This window comes from Periplaneta americana, chromosome 1 (assembly GCF_040183065.1).
Source record: "Periplaneta americana isolate PAMFEO1 chromosome 1, P.americana_PAMFEO1_priV1, whole genome shotgun sequence".
In the NCBI taxonomy this organism is placed as follows: domain Eukaryota; kingdom Metazoa; phylum Arthropoda; class Insecta; order Blattodea; family Blattidae; genus Periplaneta; species Periplaneta americana.
In genome coordinates, this window is record NC_091117.1 from 165,768,938 (window position 1) to 165,788,960 (window position 20,023).

Genomic DNA, 20,023 nt, shown 5'->3' on the forward strand with positions numbered 1-20,023 from the left:
AATCTTGAACATTAGGAGGAATAAGTTGACGCGAACAGAATATGTAGCAATTGAAATCATTAGAACCGAGCATGATGGTGTCGTGGTTAGTAGCCTGTGCTTACCTTGTATTCGGAATGTGTTCAGGATTCGATTTTAAAGGCCCTCTATCTTGGGTCTTTTATGGTTTCCCAAGTCCCCCCCCCCCCCAGATAAATACCGGAATAGTAATAATTACATAATGACCACAACCCTCTTACTACCTAATTTATAATCTTCAATCATCACATTTAGCATGTTATCAGTCATCTTCCGTGACAGGCTAGCCATGTGTCCGGTATCAAGCACACTGAATGGCCGGAGATACTGTCCTCTGTCGCCAAACATGAGAGTAGATGTGGGGAAAACCGTGGACAACGAAAACTGCAGAAAAAATTAATAGAAAAAGTTGAAAATTATACTTTGCTGAATAGAAGGCTTAATAAGGATAAAGGGGAATAACTAATAATTACAAGCAGTAGTTACACAATTTAAGTACGCCTACACACAACAAATTGGGAAGACCATGTTGAGCAATTAGTAATTGAAGAGCAGCTAAAAGCAGCGTTTTACAACCAGCAAGCAAGAAGAATTTCAAATAACTGAGTAAGAGATTATATTTATTTATTTATTTGTTTATTATTATTATTATTATTATTATTATTACTATTATTATTATGCTGCATGTTGGGATCATTACACATTAGAACATATTAAAACATTGGAAAAGATTAAAAAACGGACTCTCGAGCGTTGTCGTAATAATTCAACATTAAAATGGGACACACTCACGGACAGGAGAACGCGAATTCGATTATGCGCAATGTTCAAAACATACAGAGGTGAGCCTATCTGGAGAGAAATAAAGAATAGGTTGCAGCCGTCATATTACTCTTCAAGGAACGACCACTCACATAAATTGAGGGAAAGAAGACAGAGGACGGACACTGGGAAGTTTTGTTTTCTCAATCGTACTATCAGGGATTGGAATGCTTTACCTGCAAACTTACTAAAGGTTTTATCAATAACCAAAAGTCCACATCTGTGGAGTAACGTCAGCGCATCTGGGCGCGAAACCAGGTGGCGCGGGTTGAAATCCCGGTCGGGGCAAGTTACCTGGTTGAGGTTTTTTCCGGGGTTCTCCCTCAATCCAATACGAGCAAATGTTGGCTAACTTTCGGTGCTGGACCCCGGACTCATTTCACCGGCATTATCACCATTTCATTCAGACGCTAAATAACCTGAGTTGTTGATACAGCGTCGTAAAATAACCCAATAAAATAAAAATAAATAACCAAAAATGTATTTAAAAATAGACTTAAGGACTTTACTAATAGACGGTAGTATATTATGCACACTATTTAAAGGGTGCAGTTGGTCTTTTGTTATTTGAAGTGTTGTATCAGTGAAGAAGTGTGTTGTGTCAGTGAAGTGTGTTTGTGTAAGTGAAGTTTTATACTTTCTAGTGGTACAGCAAAGCATTTGAACAGTGAAATGTTCTTGAAGTGTTAGTGAAATCAGGATAGTATAGATGAAATGTGTCGTAGTACCAGTGCAGTGAGTGAGTTGACAGCGAAATGAGTGTAGTGCTGAAAGGTATGTACTTGTGCATGTAGGAACATATATTCGTGGGTTTTAGTTCGAACTTAAGGTTGACATACAAATTAGATTTACTTTAAATGTTATTTTAAGTGATCGTGCTTCATTTAATTTAGGATGCTCCTTGTTAATTTTATTATACTATTATTATTTATTATTATTAGCATTAATTATTATTAATTGTGTTTATTATTAATTGCCATTATTGAGTGTAATTAGTTACCACTGCCACCGAATATTTATCCATTTGCAGTGTGAAGTAAATATATGCATTACATACATTATTATTATTATTATTATTATTATTATTATTATTATTATTATTATTATTATTAATTACATACAAAAGCAAGCAATGTTACTAGAATGATAGAAATATGAAGTACTTGCCTATGATGAGAGGTGACTGGAAAACTACTGCTACAGGCAGGCTAGCTATAATATTAGCTGCAAGAAACAAGCTGTAGTAGCTTGCAGTCAGGGCGGTAATGCATCGACCCAAAACTAGAGTTGTTACTCCTAAGAATAGCACAGGGCGGCGGCCGATTCTGGAAGGTAAAAATATTGTAAAGACCTTCTTGACAACTGTTAATTCTACACGAGGTTAATGCCATGTTCTTTGTGATAAAAAGTGGATTCCTGAACTTTTTAAAATATCTACTGAAGGAAATACTGTTTTCAAGCATGGAAGGAGTGGTAGTAGGAAGAAGAAGAATAAAGTGCATAAGATTTGCTGATGACATGGCGTTGTTAGCAGAAGAGGAGCTGATACTAATGGATATGCTACTGGAGGTAAATGACAGCTGTGAGCGGTATAGGATGAAGAGCATGGTCATAGAAAGAAAAATACAGAAGATAAACTTGCGAATTCTAAATGAGAAAATAGAGCAAGTGGACAGCTTCAAATACTTGGAGTGTACTATAAGCAGTAACATGAGCTGCTGTCAAGAAGTCAAAAGGAGGATAGCAATGGCCAAGGAAGCTTGTAATAGAAAAAGAAGCATCTTCTGCGGGCCTCTGGAAAAAGAACTAAGGAAGAGACTAGTGAAGTGCTTTGTATGGGGTGTGGCATTGTATAGGGCAGAATCATGGACATTACGACGAAGTGAAGAGAAGCGAATAGAAGAATTTGAAATTAGAATATAGAGAAGAATGGAACGTGTGAAGTGGACAGGCAATAAGAAATGAAGCTGTGTTGGAAAGATTGGGTGAAAAAAGAATGATGCTGAAAATGATCAGGAAGGGAAAAGGAATTGGTTGGGTCACTGGCTGAGAAGAAACAGTCTTCTGAAGGATGCACTTGAAGGAATGGTGAACGGGAGAAGAGTTCGAGGTAGAAGAAGATATCAGATGATAGACATTAAGATATATGGATCATGATATATGAGGAAACAAAGAGGAAGACAGAAAATAGGAAAGACTGGAGAAAGCTGGTTTTGCTGTGAAAGATCTGCCCTTGGGCAGAACACTAAATGAATGAATGAAGGAAATGGCTAGCATAATTACTTTTGTTAGATATTTGTCCATAAGTTCATGATTTTCTTCAGCGTAAAAACGTTATTCACTTCCTTCACCTATTTCAATACATACTTTATACATCATTGAAATAATGTGTAATTATTGTCACTTTCTCTAAATCCATCTAGACCTTTCCTTATACTGTAATGACTGAATTACTGCCATTCCTTGTCCTTGTCATTTCAACCAACCTAATCTTGTATCTAATAATTCATTTTTATATTTATCTTGAAGTGAACTGAACGTATTTGACCTTCATATATTACTGTCGTTACATTTGAATTTTATGTCAATTTGTCTATTTTATATAGAGTGATTAATAAATACCTGTAAAAACTTTGTAGGTGTAATATAGAGGTAAAACTGAGATTAAAAGTTGTATATAACTTTTCCCGCAAATCCTTACTTTCAGAGTTATGATGCATAATGTCGTATCTTGCTAGGCATAAAAAACATGGGCCAGTAAAGCCATCAGATGTATCATACAATAATGTATTCGCCTACATAGTTACTGCGGTAGATGTTTGTTATTCGTAAACCCCAATACAGTTGAGCTGAGGAAAAGTATATTCGTGGCCATTCACCTTGAAGTTCATACCGATATCATCTTTGTGCTTCAGAAAAGTATGACAAAGAAACCAGACAAGATAATATTACATAAGGAATGTAATTACTTACGTGTCGCCGAGGGACCCAAATACCAAGGTGCCAGCCACTTCTCCAACTCTTGCGAAGAGCAAAGTGTTGGGCACGTAGAATTCCTTGTCACAAACCCAGTTCTCCTGGGACGGAGCCGTCAGGGAGTACCAGTCCGTGTCGTACTCCCATCCATGTTGACATGTTACTGCACGAAGAGACGTGGAAAAATCTTTGAGTTGGTGGCACAGTGCTTTCTGGATCGAATGCGTGAAAGCTGCTTATTAAGTACTAGAATGATCCAAAAAGTAAAGTAAAAAGAGCTCTCACGGGTGACATATTTTACCCCTTGTTCCATTTTTCCGACCCGGTCGCAGCAGCATTCCACAGCTGTGTCACGCAGATGGCGCATATTTTGCGTGAGACCCTCGCAATAGAAGTTGTAAAATGGCTGCGGCCATGGCAACGTAGTCAAACGTGGAAGTGAGTAGTGTGATCCGGTTTTTGCGTCTGAAGGGCACCTCATCAGCAGAAATTCATCGTCAACTTGTTAAGGTGTACAGTGTGAATTTGGTGCTTCCGATGGGAGGTACTAGATCATCCTCCCTACAGCCCCGACCTGGAACCAGTAATTTCTATATTTCGGAGCGCTGAAGACGCACCTGGGTGGCAAGCAATTCAAAACCGATATGGCCGTTCAACAAACTGTCATAACGTTGCTTCAGGGACTTAACACAGATTTATTCTATTCCACGTCGATGCCTTGGTCTGTCGTTGGAACAAGTGTTTGGACATGGTGACTATGTTGAAAAGTAATGCGTACCAGTGCACTTCTACTGTGTATCAGTATATCTAGTTTTGTCCATAACAGCTCTTATTACCCTACTTTTTTAAGCACCCTGGTATTATATTAATAAATATGTTCTTTCCAGCGAAGAGCGCTGTTTTTTTTACGCCTTTATTTAACTTATCTCTGCTATGGGATTGCTTTGTTATTTGGAGTGATTGTGTTTCGTTTCATCTTGCTCACTTAAAGTTTGTATGAAGTTTTCACTTACTATCCCGCTACATTTTATTTATATCATAATTTATAGTTCAAACTATACCTATCTCTTAATGGTCATAGTTACCTATGACGCTAGCGGTTTTTAAAAACTCCTTTCCAGTAGTACAACAAGTAATCTCCTATTGGCAATATTCAATTCCCATCTAACCTAACGTCGTCTACTCCCACAAAGTCTATTTTATATCTAGCTAGTTCTTTTGCTACTAATGTTACCCTTTCTGTTCTATAAAGACTAGTGATATTCCAAGTATCAAATTTCATAATTTTATTCCTTTGCTGTGTTCGCGCCAAAGAATCAGTCTCATTCCGAGTCTTAAGTTAGGGTTTCGCAACATGCTCTTTTTTACGGTGATGGGTTGTTAGCCCTTCGTCCAACCCCCAAGCTATCCGCAACTTCTCATTCAATTTATTCGCAGCTACCCCCTCCAAAAAGAGAGACTAGAATGGAATTTACGGAGAGGGGGCACTACGGCCCAGCACTGCGACCTGTTGAGATCTATTGCGCTGTACTGTTTTCGCTGTAAGAAAAATCCTAATGTAAACATAAGCACGTTGCTGTCATACCCGTGATTGGCTCCCAGTCGAAACACTCACATGACGCAGCTAAATATAATTCGTATTTGGAAACCACAATCTTGTATTATTTGAAAATAAAAAATTGAATTCTAGTTGTTAAATACGATGAAACATATTTTAACTCCACTCATGTGTAAAACGTTATGTAAAAGAAAAGCTACTTTTATATTTTGTTATGTACTATGAACGCGGATGAATACCAACAGTAATACCGAGGTAGTCTGTTCTTGTAACAAGCTGGCGTCACTTGAGCTGGTAGTTGTTCACGTAAGCACGTGGTACTGAAGTATGGCTTCTGTATCCTCAACTGTCCTTTTTGAAGACATAAGACTTAAAAATAATTTAATGCAGTAATTATAAAGTAAATGTTTCCTAGGCAAACGAATGCATAGTAGTGAGGTTAGGCCTACTTGACGAATAACGGGAATTGTTTAACATGAAACAGAATGTACAACAGTAGGCGGGAACAAGTACTGAGAATCTATGGCGCCAAACAGCGGCCAATGAAGCCTCACTCCAGTCACGTGCTATTGTTTACATTAGGATTTTTCTTACAGCGAAAAGATTTTTATAGTGGTGCATTCTCAAACCCACACCTGCTGACCGCACTAAGGTTCTGTGTGTACCCAGGTTTCGAGCAGGCAACCACACTCGTCCCTAGGCCAGCCCCTCCATGCGTCGCCAGCCGGCGATAGGGGATTGCTGCGGAATGATAACGAAATGGAGAAATGGTGACGGAATGATGTAAATGTCTAATATGGGGAAAAACGGGACAGCCCCAAGAAAAACCCCAACTGCGACCTTGTCCGCCACAAGTGTCACTATGACGGTTTTTTTCGATCATCTCGGGTCCAACCCTCATAAAGCCAGCCAGTCAGCCACCCAAGCAGTGCATAAAAATGTACAGAATAACAGAGCGCATATAGGTTTGGCCATTCCATGCTCGACGGGAGCAACCGCTAGGCTTATGACTTGGCGAAGGAAACTCTTGAGTTATAGAGTAAGGCAGACTTGTAGAAATATGTTAACAGGTCTGTCTTGAAGAAACAAGGGTGATAAAATAATATTCTATTTTATTCTATCTTTCTACGAGACTTCAATAAATATTGATAACTCGCGAACAATTTTCCCAACAATTGGTTGGCATTTCTGCCACAACTAAACTTACAGTAGACAAGTAATACTTACCTGTTGCTGTCTCATTGTTGACGTGTTGTAACGTACCAATATCGAATGGAAAACTCAAATTGAACATGGTGCATTTACTGAAAGCTTCGTCCATGCCGGGCTCTTCTACTCTGAAATTTAAGTACTACCGATCATTAATATGACTAAATAATAGGTTTATGATTTGTTCTGAATTCTTAATATTATTTATTATTCTCTGTCTGTTCTCCATTGGAAAGTTTTTATCGAAAACACACACAGCAATGTGCAATAATTAGCTGTAATTCGATTTTAATTTTGACAAGGATCTCATAACATTAAAAAATGCTTCTTAACAAAATTGTTTTTCACATCTTTATAAATATAACGTCATTGCTATCGCCATCATCATTATTACCACCACCACCACCACTACCAGTAATAATATTCTGTGTGTATTTTCAATTCAAGTGATTATTATCCAATTCTAAAGAAGCTTTGTGCTTTGTAGCGTTTTTGAAATAAATTGCATTTAATTGAACATTACTTTCAGGTCTTGTATGGATTCAATAATTAAAATATAAAGTTATATAAAATTTAAATATAATCGATCTCGCACGTCAGTTTCATTTCAGAATATCCTTCATATCGTACCATTTAAAATTTATTATTATTATTATTATTATTATTATTATTATTATTATTATTATTATTATTATTATTATTATTATTATTATTATTAGTCATTGGATCCGAAATTAGAGGGTTGAAATTCATATGAGGATACTGCAAGATTTTAAGAACCACGGACACTGGCCTAGATTGAGTTTTATTTTAAATATTCCTATTCCAAGCTTATGGAAATGGACTAACAATGGCGGCCTACTAGATGATTGCGCTACTCTGGATATTCACGGACTCTGATGTTACCATTCTCACTAGCTATATGATGTGTTTACGTGACTTTGTTTTATCAGCCCACAGGGACCGTGATATATGAAAGTGGAGAAAAAGTAGAAAATCTGAGGGCAATTAAAATCATTTGGATTGATTACGTGACCTATAATAGTCTAAGTATCTCCGCAGTGCTTTGAGTAGCCGAGAATCCGCTAGGCAGAGAATTCAAGTGTATTTGGTAGAGAATTCAAGTGGCAGCACTGGCCGCTAAACCTATGATGGACTGGATGTGCGAGGCTATCAAACCGGAATGAATGGAGGAGTGCCAACTTTCTACAGCGTTGTTTTCTAGGGTTACTAGAACTTTTAGAGCTGCGGAGAGACTTTTTGATCGCACTATAGAAACAGTTAAACAATAAATGCATTATTATTATTATTATTATTATTATTATTATTATTATTATTATACTTTCTCACCTGGGAATTGTGAGTCTTTTCCACTCGGCGACAGTCAAGTTTGTCTCATTTCTTCCCGGCACGTGGCACCAGTGGCTAGGCAAACTGACGGCCAGGATGACATTGAAGGACGGCATGGCCACGGCCATGATAAAGCCCATATTGAAGAAGTAATTGAACCGTGATTGAAACTTTCCGTCCATTCCGACGTATTCCAAAAGATCGTTGAACACGTCATCTTCGGGATTCTTCTCCTTTGTTTCTGTGAGATCCATGTTTCCAGACAGTGTGACCTAGAACTAGTCGATTTTCAAAATTAAATTGTTGGAAATGCTACATAAAAGTATTAATGCATTAACTCGTCAACACTAGGAATACTGGATATGATGACCAGAGCCTGATTTATCATTTCAGAGGCCTGGAGCTTAATTTAAAACTCGTTAAGCATTATATTCCCTCTGTCCTGGGTATGTCCCTTTCTTGTATTCATCCTAGCCTTAAGCGAGCGCCTTGGTCCACGCTGACTACATGACCAGAAAATCGCACTGCTTTTGATTGTTTAGTAATGTTGCTTCATAATCTTCAGAAGACTGAGAAAAAAAATTAGTCATTGTATCCAGTATATAGTGGGCGGTGATGGTGATGATGGTGATGATGATGTCAATTAATAATGATTGAAGTGGACATGAGATCGAGAATTCCAGGTAGTGGAATTAAACATGCCGATTCTCAATAGAACTCTGAACAGGAGGCTAAACCTCTTCATTGATTTGTGGTTCTGGTTGTATTTTTATTGTCCAAGTTAAATAAATATAAAACACGATTGTAGTAATTCTTACAGTTATATTTTTCCCCGTAATTAATACAGTAAAAACATGCAATTTTTTAAAACAATATCCACCCTTAAAAATTAAATGTTAGTTTAAATTAAAGTTTCATTACGATCTTCGATCATTCTCACGCACTTGACTCTAAACTCAGCCCTATTCCAACGTTGACAATTCTAACAACAGCATGGCTTGTTAATTTAAGATGGCTAAGATGTCAATAATATGCGTAAGTACTATAAACATCCAATAAACAAAACTCAGTGCGCAGAAACCAGCGGGCGTGACTGTCTCGCGCAGATGATGTATGCTCCCTTTCCCAGCATGCTCTCCGTCTCCAATCACACTACCGGCACTATGCGCATGCGCACGTATTATCTTCTTGTGCTGAACTGAACATGTGTTATTGCTACAGAGTCAGGGAGTCACATAGCGTTTTACATTAAATATTAATTTAATTTAATTTAAATATTTAAAATTTAAATATGAGGACAATTCCAGTGAAGATAGGCACCGATTGTGACTTAGAAAGAGACGATGTTGACATCTTGTAATGTTATATTCACTTAATTGTTTATCGTTACAGCTGCTCTTTGAGTGCACATGTCTGCAACCGTAGCCGTGATAGCTATACCAGTAGCCGCTTATTAAAGAATCCGCCTACTGCAGGGGGGTAAGAGGGGTATAGCGTGCGCGGCTCGAGGAGTCTGAGCTGAGTTTTGCTTGTAGGATACCTATAAAAATTAGTTACATCGTGCAAAAACGAATGAAAACGTATTTTAGTATTAAAAGCAATGAAACGATATTATTCTTCTAAGCATGCATTATTACCAAAACCATACAAAGTAAGAGAATAGTCCAAAGCATAGGGAACCTAGTACGGTAAATTTTGGATCTCATGAGACGAAATTTACGTTGACTTAGTAAGTTCTTTATAGCTTATTCATAGTCATTCTCTGTTTAATCCAATACTAATCAGCTTTAAAAATAAATAGATTAAAAATAATATTTTCTAAGAAATATTTAATGAAAACTAATTAAAAATAACATGTTCTAAGAAATATTTAATTAAAACTAACCTTCAATAGAAAATGTACTCCACTTCGTCCTCAAAACGTTTAAAAAAGACAGCGAGTTTTTTAGGACTGATGATAAGCTTTGACCCACATTAAAATGTCATATTCTCTGTGACATATCTTCCTCAATAATCGAAAAAATTATATATCTTAGCAAATGTGGGCGGCGTGATGCATGGGGTAGCCTCAACACATTATTAAGGTGCTTTGGTTGTGAAACGCGCATGAATCATTCGTTGTGAAGCTATAGTGGTTGTCAAGTACAAGAAGTATGGTTCTTGGAGACTTGGTTTATTATGGCCAAATAAATGTTCAAAGTATAACATGAACTGTTTCTGATTTGACCACCCGTTCTTCGAGTACATGAATTAAGTTCCTAGAGATTATTTTTTTCAACTGCAGGAAAGAATATATGAAGTGGGGGATAAAAAACCAACAACAACTGTTTTGATGACATAAACTATTGTTATATAGTTTTCCTTTCACAGCTTGATTAAACCCTTCAGGCTCACGTTGCCCTTTCGGCGTTAAAATGTTCCCTGATTCTTGTACTGCGCCCACTCCTGTCTCATACATGGTATATTTTATGGTGTGCAAATTCATTCATAACCTTTTTCAGTGTTAATAATGTGTCGTAATATTTTATTTTTATTAAGGAGTTAGATACAGCTTACAGAAGTAAAATTTTTTAAATATTTAACATTTTTTCCTTCATTACTGTAGCTTGTACAGTAATGAAAATTAATATGTGTAAAACACTGTCCTGCTATATGAAAAAAAAAATATATTTTTACGATTTTTATCGTCATCCAGACTGCAGTGAACTTGAAACACTTGGACACGTGCTTGGACAATGTCCTAAAGGCGAGCTGCTGTTCAATGCTAGACATCATCGTGTACGACATGCTTTGGGGACATCGTTAAAAACTTTAAATTGGGAGATTCATGAGGAAGTACATTGTGTATCATCAGATGGTTCTTTCAGACAGGCAGACATTATTGCTATTAATGCACGCTTAAAACGGGCTTTTGTTCTTGATCCTACTATCCGTTTCGAAAGGAACCTAAATCAGGCCACCGAAGTTGATATTGAGAAGAAGTCTATATATGAACCTTGTCTGCCGTATCTTTCTCAAAAGTACAACGTCCCTCTTAAACAATGGCTGTCATTGGTTTGCTGTTTGGCAGTAGAGTTCTATTACAAAATTCACATGGAATTATCTTAAGGAACTTCACATTCCTTTTGATTATGTAAGGTCTATTCTTATAAATATTATCAAGGATTCTCTTTAAATATTACATCATCATCTCTATTTAAATTAATCCACTTACATTATTTGCCTTCAACAAGTAACTTTCTTTTTTCTTTAATATTTCAAATCGCATTATACTGTTCATGTATATTGTATTCAGGTCACTCAAATTCTTTGTTCTGATGTCTTTCATAAAAATATATTTGTATATTTTTTTAAGTTCAAAATGGTGCCAGTTCACTAAGCAGTGATGAAGCGTTTCCCCCATAACTCGTACATTTTTTAACTTTTTCATGTTCTCTCTTTTTTATTTTATTGCTGAAACTCATGTTTACAATATCATGCTCTTTCAACTATATTCCTTAATAAATATATATTTTTTAATTTTGTGATTAATATTTGACCTTTTTTTAAATGAATTTATTTTTTATCAGACAATCTATCAAAGGTAGAGAAGTGATTTTGCATGTCATGGATAAACACATACAAAAAATCTCATCACAGAATGTTGAATAGTTTTTGAGTTATGAGAAAAACGCTTCATCACTGCACAGTGAACTGCCACCGTTTTGAATTTTGAAAACAATATATATATATATATATATATATATATATATATATATATATAGGGTATAAATATTTTTTTAAATCATAAGAATATTATTTTCATATAGCAGAAGGACAGTGTTTTACACATTATTGATTTTAATTATTGTAGAAGATACAGTAATGGAAAAAAGAATGTTGAATATTTCCACAATTTTACTGCTGTAAGTTATATCTAACCCCATAAATCATTTGATCTTTGCCATGCTAGTGAATTCTGGTTTCAGTACTGAAGTACATGTAGATAGATTACTATGCAGAAATATTTGAAGCCAGTCTCCTCCAGCTGTATGAGGATCTTTACTACAAGTAAAACAGTTTTTTATATTGCTGCTCGTCGCAGGTTGATGGGCGACAAACGCACATGTTTCCTATTTTCTTTTGGCCCACATGTTCCGCAATTTCAAGTTCTTGCTCTCACGTGAAGCTTGATCTCCTTTCAGATTTGCAAGAATAACAGCAGCTTCTTCGTTCGACCTTTACTTGGAAGGATGGTGCAAGGTAGATATACATTTCTTTATCGACAAATATAACTAGAAATATAGTATTTTAGTAGTTACAATTTATATAGTCATATAATCCATTAGATGTGTTGAATGTTGGGAATCACTATCAGTTGCAAAAAATGGTGATTGCTGTGACTGTTATTGTCCTAATACGTCTAGAAATACACTGCTGTCCTCTACGCCAATATATTTTTTATTTTTCCCAGCGAAATATGGCTATTATGGAGTTCATAAGTGTCGCTATTCAATGACCAGATTGTTTATACATTACAGTAGAACATTAAATACTTACATTGTTTTCTTGATAATTCCAAAAATCTAAGAAAATTCTGTAGAACATAAAAACACAATTCACCACACAATAATTGTGGCTTGTTGCACGGAGCTTAGAAAGGGCTTCTGAAGAGAGCAGCAAATATCACCGTCATTAAATATGGAAGTGGAAACTTGCCCTGAAGTATTAAGGTACGGTCACACGTCGCTACTTTTGCAGCGCTGCAGTACAAAAAAACTTCGCAACTTTCGTACTGCGATGTGTGAACAACGGTGCAACCCGAAAAGTAGCGGCTGCCGAACCTGCTGCCCGCTACTTTTTCATGCTGCACGTAGCGACGTGTGAACAGGATTCTCAGATTTTCAGTTTTGATATCGGTTTTGTTGAAACTTTTTTAGCGGTTGAGACCAGTGTTGCCACCCAAATGTGTCAATGATCCTTTTATTGTTTGGATATAGTTTAATGTTAGATGTGATGAAAATAAATTATTTGTAAAGTACTAAATGTAGTCAGAGTATATTTGCTAGTGATATAATTAATTTTTTTTTTTTTTAATTTTTCGTGGCGTAATTTCAAACAGGAGGGCTGCCAACATTGATTACGTGAATATGGTGTTGGCTATCATTTAGGTATATAGGCTTTTTAGTAGCTTTATAGTAAAAAATAATGCCAATTTCTGAACTAGTTAGGAAATAATAAATAATTAAGCTATCGCATGAGTTTCATAATCCGAAACTCTAATGCCGACATAACCACAAAATGTATATTGAAAAGTCAAAACGGAGATGGAAAGCTTCAACTAGACTGCGGGTGTAAAAGTAGCGCCTTCTGTGTGAACAGACTCACAACCTCCAGTTGCAACTTTTGCAGCGCTCCGGTTGCGCAGCACGAAAAGTAGCACCGCCGCTGGGTCGAGGTGGGTCTTCTTTGTTAATGAAATAAAAGATAAATATCTTAATAATACCAAATAACCCTGCCATGAAACGTTATGATCAGGATGGTAATCTACGTGTCGAGGTAGTTAAGTAACAACACACACTCCCAATGTTAAACACAACCATTTATTTAGAATAAACAACAAAATAAATTCGTAGCACAGAAAATATCTTCTTCGCAGAGTAATATTAATCAAATCCAGCTAATTACCTTACATAGGTAGGTACTCCCCCTCGCTGGCATCCATCTTGTCATACAACCTTGACATAACCAACACTCAGCACACACATAGCCGTTACACTCAAATTGGCCACCCCTCAAACGTCACACAACAATGGGTGCTTTCATTGTGAATTTCATACTCGTCAAATTCGTTCTGCTGCAATAACTAAGTAAAACGTAAACCAAAACCAACTCACTGAACTCCTTGTAGTTTGTGGTAGACTTTTAGTTATATCACAGCTAGAGAAAGAATAACCTGAAATAAAAATACCGACCGGTATTTAACCAGAGTTGACTGCACGCTAGTCAGACAGAAAAATGAATGCAGTTCAAGATAATTAGTATATCACAAAACTCTCCGCTAAACTCCACACGAATATCTTCCGCGATCCAATCGCAGGTTCCCACAACTCGTTCGGCTACGGTGTTGCTAGTAGAACTATCGAACCCCGTTCGATCCCCGGTCTACATTCGAGCCCGTGCCCTTCGAAACATTCACAACTGCCGGCACACATCCCACCTGAATGAGTCCATCCACCAGACTGACGCTACAATCGAAAGAAAAACTCGGCGTCTCTATCTTAACCAATCAGAAAACGTAATGAAAAATACTAATTTCTCCCCAGGATATCAACCAATCAGCAATAAATACTAAATACCAATCACTCGCCAGCCATAGGCTAGGCCCTTGTTTTCAACTCATCACAGATTACAAGAAAGAACACCATAGACTACGGGAAAACAGAAAGGTGAGAGGAAAGAAGCCATCTACGAGAAGTAAGAACACCTAGATCAGAAAGGAAAAACCTACAAGCCATCTATGAAGAGTTAGAATAATTAAAACTAACAGAGAAAAGTATAAAGACAGAAAAATGTAAAAGAAATAGAAAGGAAAAGAAAGACGTGCCGAAATGAAACGGCACAAGTAGCGTGCAGCGCGCTGTTTTTGACTTAAGTGTGAACACGACACACAACTTTTGCAGCTGCAGTACAAAGTTGCGCAGCAAAAGTAGCGACATGTGACCGTACCTTTACTATGGTTAAATTTACCTATTCTCATTGTCACTATGAGAAATGTAACATACGAATATTGTAACAAAATTCAGGGACCGAAAATAAAATTACAATCTAATACCATTTTCTTCTGGATTGAAGAACACAACAAGTAATAATGTAAGAGAAATAGTGATAGCGATTATTCTCAGTTATCGCGATTATTACCTCCGCTGCGAAAATGAATTTCAACCTATGTAATAAAATGACATTTTTAGTACGTGGAAGTGTGCTCGAATGAAACATTTCAATATTTCAACCGAGATTGCAATTTGATGGTGCATTTCATTAGCGTTACACCAATCTTTAATGAATGTATATTGTTCGACCGAACAATTTTCTAATTAATAACTTATTTGTCTCTCCATTACCCAAGAACGAAAGTCACGAGTCTGTCTAAATGATTCGGTAGGCTACAATGCTATATCGTCGTTGATTTTATAAAACCTCCTGTGAGACAGTACAGAAAATAATTTTTCAGGAGGAAGAAAAAAATAATTAAACATTAACAGGCCTACACTGACCCTCGATGGTGTCATTTATGTTCATCATATTCACCAACGTTTTTAACCGAAGTATTTCATATTTTTACGTATGCCCATTGACTAATAATTAATTTTTCCTTCCTCCTGAAAAATTAATTTGTGTACTATCACATCGGAGATTTCATAAAATCAACAACGATATACCTACTCATGTAACGAATATCATGTCAGTGTATTGGCATGACTGTTAGAAAGCTTCTTGTCGTGGCAGAGGGAGACAAATAGAGCAATTTTTTTGTAAGAAACATATGTCCGGAAACGTATATATATATATATATATATATATATATATATATATATATATTTCCCGTCAATTCCTGTATAGGAACACTTATATAATCAGATTCAGCAGATGATGAAAATAACATCGAAACTAGTCAATCAGGTACAGTAACATCGTTATTTAAAATATTAACACAGTTAAGTCGTTATTTTATTAATTTAAATAACTTAGTAGTTAATCAGTGAGTTTAATTATTATGTTCTTAAAATTATTAATAAATGCATCCGTGTTACCTTGCAACAGGAAAGAATTCTGACATTATCTGCTGGTTATGTTGCTTAGCGTTTAGAGTGTTCAGACTCTCTTGACCAGCAGGCAGATACATCGCGTATATTTATGCCACTTGAAGTGCAACTTTAATTTAGAATGCAGCATTTGTTCCCGAGGTCGACAGTACAGTTTACGCTTGTTGATAGCGTGTCTGCCTCGGTGCACCTTATCAGAACTTGACGTGCACTTTGTGTGCGGAGCAACTGCGAGTGGGGATAGAGAGACTGAGCGGATTTATCGATAACTATCGGTATCCATTACGACGTTACATAGTTCATACTAGAGAAAAACGAGCGAGAATGCAAGACTAACAGCGCCCGCAAAGCTGAAAACCCGCACGACAGTATTTCCTGTCGTTGACTGCTTGTAAGCAAACGTTCAAAACATAGGGACTTCGGGAGTGATCAAATCTCGAACGTCAAGCAGCCTTGAATCATCACAGTTATTTATACCAGACTGAACTTTTATCTGTTTTGAAATAATTAATTAGATCCTTCAAAATCGGGAAACAAAAAATCTATAATACAATTTAATAAACCCTGATACACAAGGTACAATAAAAATCTACTTTTACAAGTTAATAAAATAACCTATACAGTAAAAATAAACTTTTGACACCTGTTATATGTATAAACAACCAAGTAGTCTATTTGAAACATCATCTCTGCCATTCAGTGTAGTAATCCGTTCCCCAATCTTTATTTAATTACTAGGCCCTTATTAAAAAATTAGAAAATTTCTTTTCGTATGTTTGAGATCAAGTATACAATTTCAAGTTTCTTAGAAATTCAAATTTATTTGAGAGTTTTGTTTTATTTATATAACCATAAATAATATCTGATAGTAAAACTAGAATATTTTGATAACTGTGATACTGTTTTCCTTTGTCTTTCTGTATCAATTAAACATCTCTAATGTTATTTATTTCAATGATGTATGTTATTCAAAGTTACGAAATCTTTCCACGTCGACCAAATGCTATTTCGAGAATGATGAGCGAGACTCGAAGCGCACTTTCGTCTCATTACAGACAATGCGAAATAGTACCAATACAGTCTATTGTTCCTAGCACCCTCACAACTCAAGCTTCGTGACTGCATACACTAGACTGTGCCATTATTCTAATAACTCTTTTTTGTAGTAGGAATATACTATTACTATCTATAGAATTTCTCCAGAATATTATTCCAAAACCCATTACAGAGTGGAAGTATGCGAAGTACGAAGTACGTATATTGTTTTTAAGATATTGATATTTACTATCTTTTGCATAGATCTAATGGCAAAACATGCTGAATTTCATTTGAGACAATTTTATATTGGTACCTATGCCACTCCTCTGCGCAATGTTGTGTACATCTCCTGTCTAAGCCATTCCTGCACCCCCACTATAATTACATGATCTTCATTAGCAAGAACTTTAGCAAGAACAGATAGATCCCCTGCAACATTGGACAGAGTAGAGTTGAATTTAATACAACTGATAACAGTATATTTCTCACCCAGTGAAGCCTGGAGCCGTTGAGTTATTCCTCTGCCATGACTGCTACCATTAGCGCAGTGGCGGCTCCTGCATATTTCTTAAGAGGAGGAAAGAAATTAACAGCACAAATGACACCTTCTTGAATGAAACATGCTACAAATTAGCCTACATGCATACATGTAAGACCAGGTAGTGTTGGGGTTGGCCTTCCCTTCTGTATAGCAGTAATCTGTTCTTGTAAACTGAGTTTCCTAAATTGTCCAAAATATATTATGATTTCACTTCCATTCATTGTTGAATAATTGCACAAATGAACAATTACAAGGAAATCCACAACCTCGTAGCATTTTTGAGCACACTACAGCATCACACATGTTGGAAGAGACTAGCTACTAAGTCGTAATCGGAACCGTTTTACGGAAATGGAAATGGGAATGGGAAATAATCTGAGGAAAGCGTGAACACTGCACCCACCCACGTGGTCTGTGTTGCTACATGTACATTTTACAAGTTCAGAATCACATACTTTTGAAGAGTTCTTGTAAAGTCATACTATCATTATTGTTCAAAGCTGCCGGTGGCCGATTAATTTTTATGTTAAAAATGATGTAGTTTGGAGTATCTACTTTCAGTTTCAAATATATTTGTACAAAACTGACAACTTGGCTGTTGCCCTGTCTAGTAAACAATGAATAGAAGTGAATTTTAGGAGCTAACTACGTAAAACTACTTCCTCTTTGTTTTACATAAACCCGACTTTAACTTGCAATAATATCCACGAAAGTTTCAAACCATGAATAGTAGCCTATATAATGTGCAATGAATATAATGAATAATATTTTTGATTTAAAATTTAAAAAATGTTTACATGGTGTCTTTCATAGCGTTGCGTTAAAACTGTTTTTGTTGTCTCCTCTTAGATGTGTTATAGTCCGGTTGAATGTAACATCGTTAGATGGCAGCGGTAGCGAGCTTGCTGCACGACCAGTCGGTTTCTATTTCCCGCCCATGACTGATTCAGAGGAGGATCTCCTCCCTCTCCATTCATTTACTTGCTTTAAAACTCTGCTTCTTTCTCTGGCCGCTAGTGCGCTGTTGTCTATGTGTGTTAACTGCAGTAGAGGAGGAATGGAGTGCCTTTCCTCTACACAGACAATCTCGCATCTTTCTCACAGTTTTCTACAGCACATGAGCGCGCGTCGTTTAAAATTCGATCAACCGAGTTTTTCTTGTAGCTGTGAACTTAAAAATTATGGAATCTTCCTCGAATTTCAAGGCACATATTTTATTCGGTATTTAATTTCAAAAGAAGAAAATGTGAGGACGTTCCTCCCTTCCCTCCCCCGAGGAACCGCCACTGCATTAGCGTGAAAACACGCTGGAGTATTTCACTTCGCCGCGCACCACGCCTTGCACCTCGCCGCGTGGTGATCAGAAAACAACGCAACGTGAGAATATGTTGAAGCCGTTCATCTCGCCGCGCATCGCGCCGTTCAGCGAGATTTAAATAGGTTTGATTTTTCAGAGTAGCTGCCTGAAACTAGCTTTCTAATTATTGGCTGTTGTTGCAAGACAAGTCATTATTCTCTCCATCCGTTCTCTCGATGTAATCCACAGTACAATTGTGATATTTATGACCGTGTGACCTCCTGCCGATGCTGACAAGGATAATTCAAAACAAGTGTAAGAAAACGAGTGCGGTCTGATTCCACAGGCAAAGTGCTACTGGAAATAGAGAGGGAGGAACATTGGCGTAATATAAAAGAAAAACATGAGATATGGATTGGACAAGAAAGATGAAGATATTCGTTTTACGTCTCTGTTACAGCATCTGAACAAGCTGTTTCCGGTTGACAAGATGATATTAAGAATAAATTTTAAGCAAATGAGTATGGAAAGAGCGTATTATGACATTCACAGTGCAGTAAGAACCATTTCTGTGCCACTCTCATCTTAGATGACTTCTTGAGTACCGTGAGACAAATAATGACTTCCAGTGGCAATAATTAGTTCATTTGCTATTGCACATTCTCAATTTTCCCTCAGGTCTTACAACAAAATTCTTGTTGATTAATATTTTATGGTCATTTTTGAAGCTATTATTATTATTATTATTATTATTATTATTATTATTATTATTATTATTATTATTGTTATTGTTATTACTATCATTATTTTACCGGTGTAATTATTATTATTATTATTATTATTATTATTATTATTATTATTATTATTATTATTATTATTATTATTATTATTATTTTAACGGTGTAATAATAATAACAATAAAAATAAAATAATACTTTTTGTTTCGTTTTGAAATAGTTGGCAGAGTAGTATGTACTGTAAAGATGGTAAGAGTAGATGAGCTAAGAGTAAAGATTAGCCTAAATGGGTATCAGTAGGGATGAAGAGATAATATATACAAATGTTAAGTTAATATTAGAATGTAACTAAGATTATTATGTATGTAATATAAGGGCGAGTTAGTAACAGAATCGTAGCATAATCGTATAATAAATAGGGAATGTAGGACTAGTAAAGGAAATTGGTATGAATAGGATATAAAATAAGATAGGATTAGAACGTAAGAAGAGTTAGGTAATAAATGTAGAAATATAGTGAGTAACAAGTGTAGTGAATGGACATGGAGGACATATTGGATGAACAAAGAAAGTGTGATTATGGTAGTGTGAAAGTTGTAAATAGTGTAAGAATGGGACTGCTGGCCCGAATACAGAAATGTGAAGGGCCGCCAGAACCAGAATGATTAGTAG

The 20,023-nt window shown here is 36.2% G+C and overlaps 1 protein-coding gene across 3 annotated transcripts in view; it reads right to left on the reverse strand.

Moving 5' to 3' along the window:
- The window catches only part of LOC138703377 (carcinine transporter-like), a 47,530-nt gene that overhangs the window by 20,845 nt on the left and 6,662 nt on the right, over window positions 1-20,023 (reverse strand). For 2 of the 3 annotated variants that reach the window (XM_069831221.1, XM_069831205.1), the window contains exons 2-5: window positions 7,934-8,211; window positions 6,602-6,711; window positions 3,814-3,979; window positions 2,008-2,165 (exon numbers count right to left, since the gene is read on the reverse strand). In XM_069831221.1, coding sequence (XP_069687322.1) covers window positions 2,008-2,165; window positions 3,814-3,979; window positions 6,602-6,711; window positions 7,934-8,187 — 688 coding nt within the window. In that variant the 5' untranslated portion in view covers window positions 8,188-8,211. Of the gene's footprint in view, window positions 1-2,007; window positions 2,166-3,813; window positions 3,980-6,601; window positions 6,712-7,933; window positions 8,212-17,265; window positions 17,344-20,023 lie in introns of all 3 variants that reach the window. The other variant, XM_069831212.1, reaches the window with a different exon arrangement.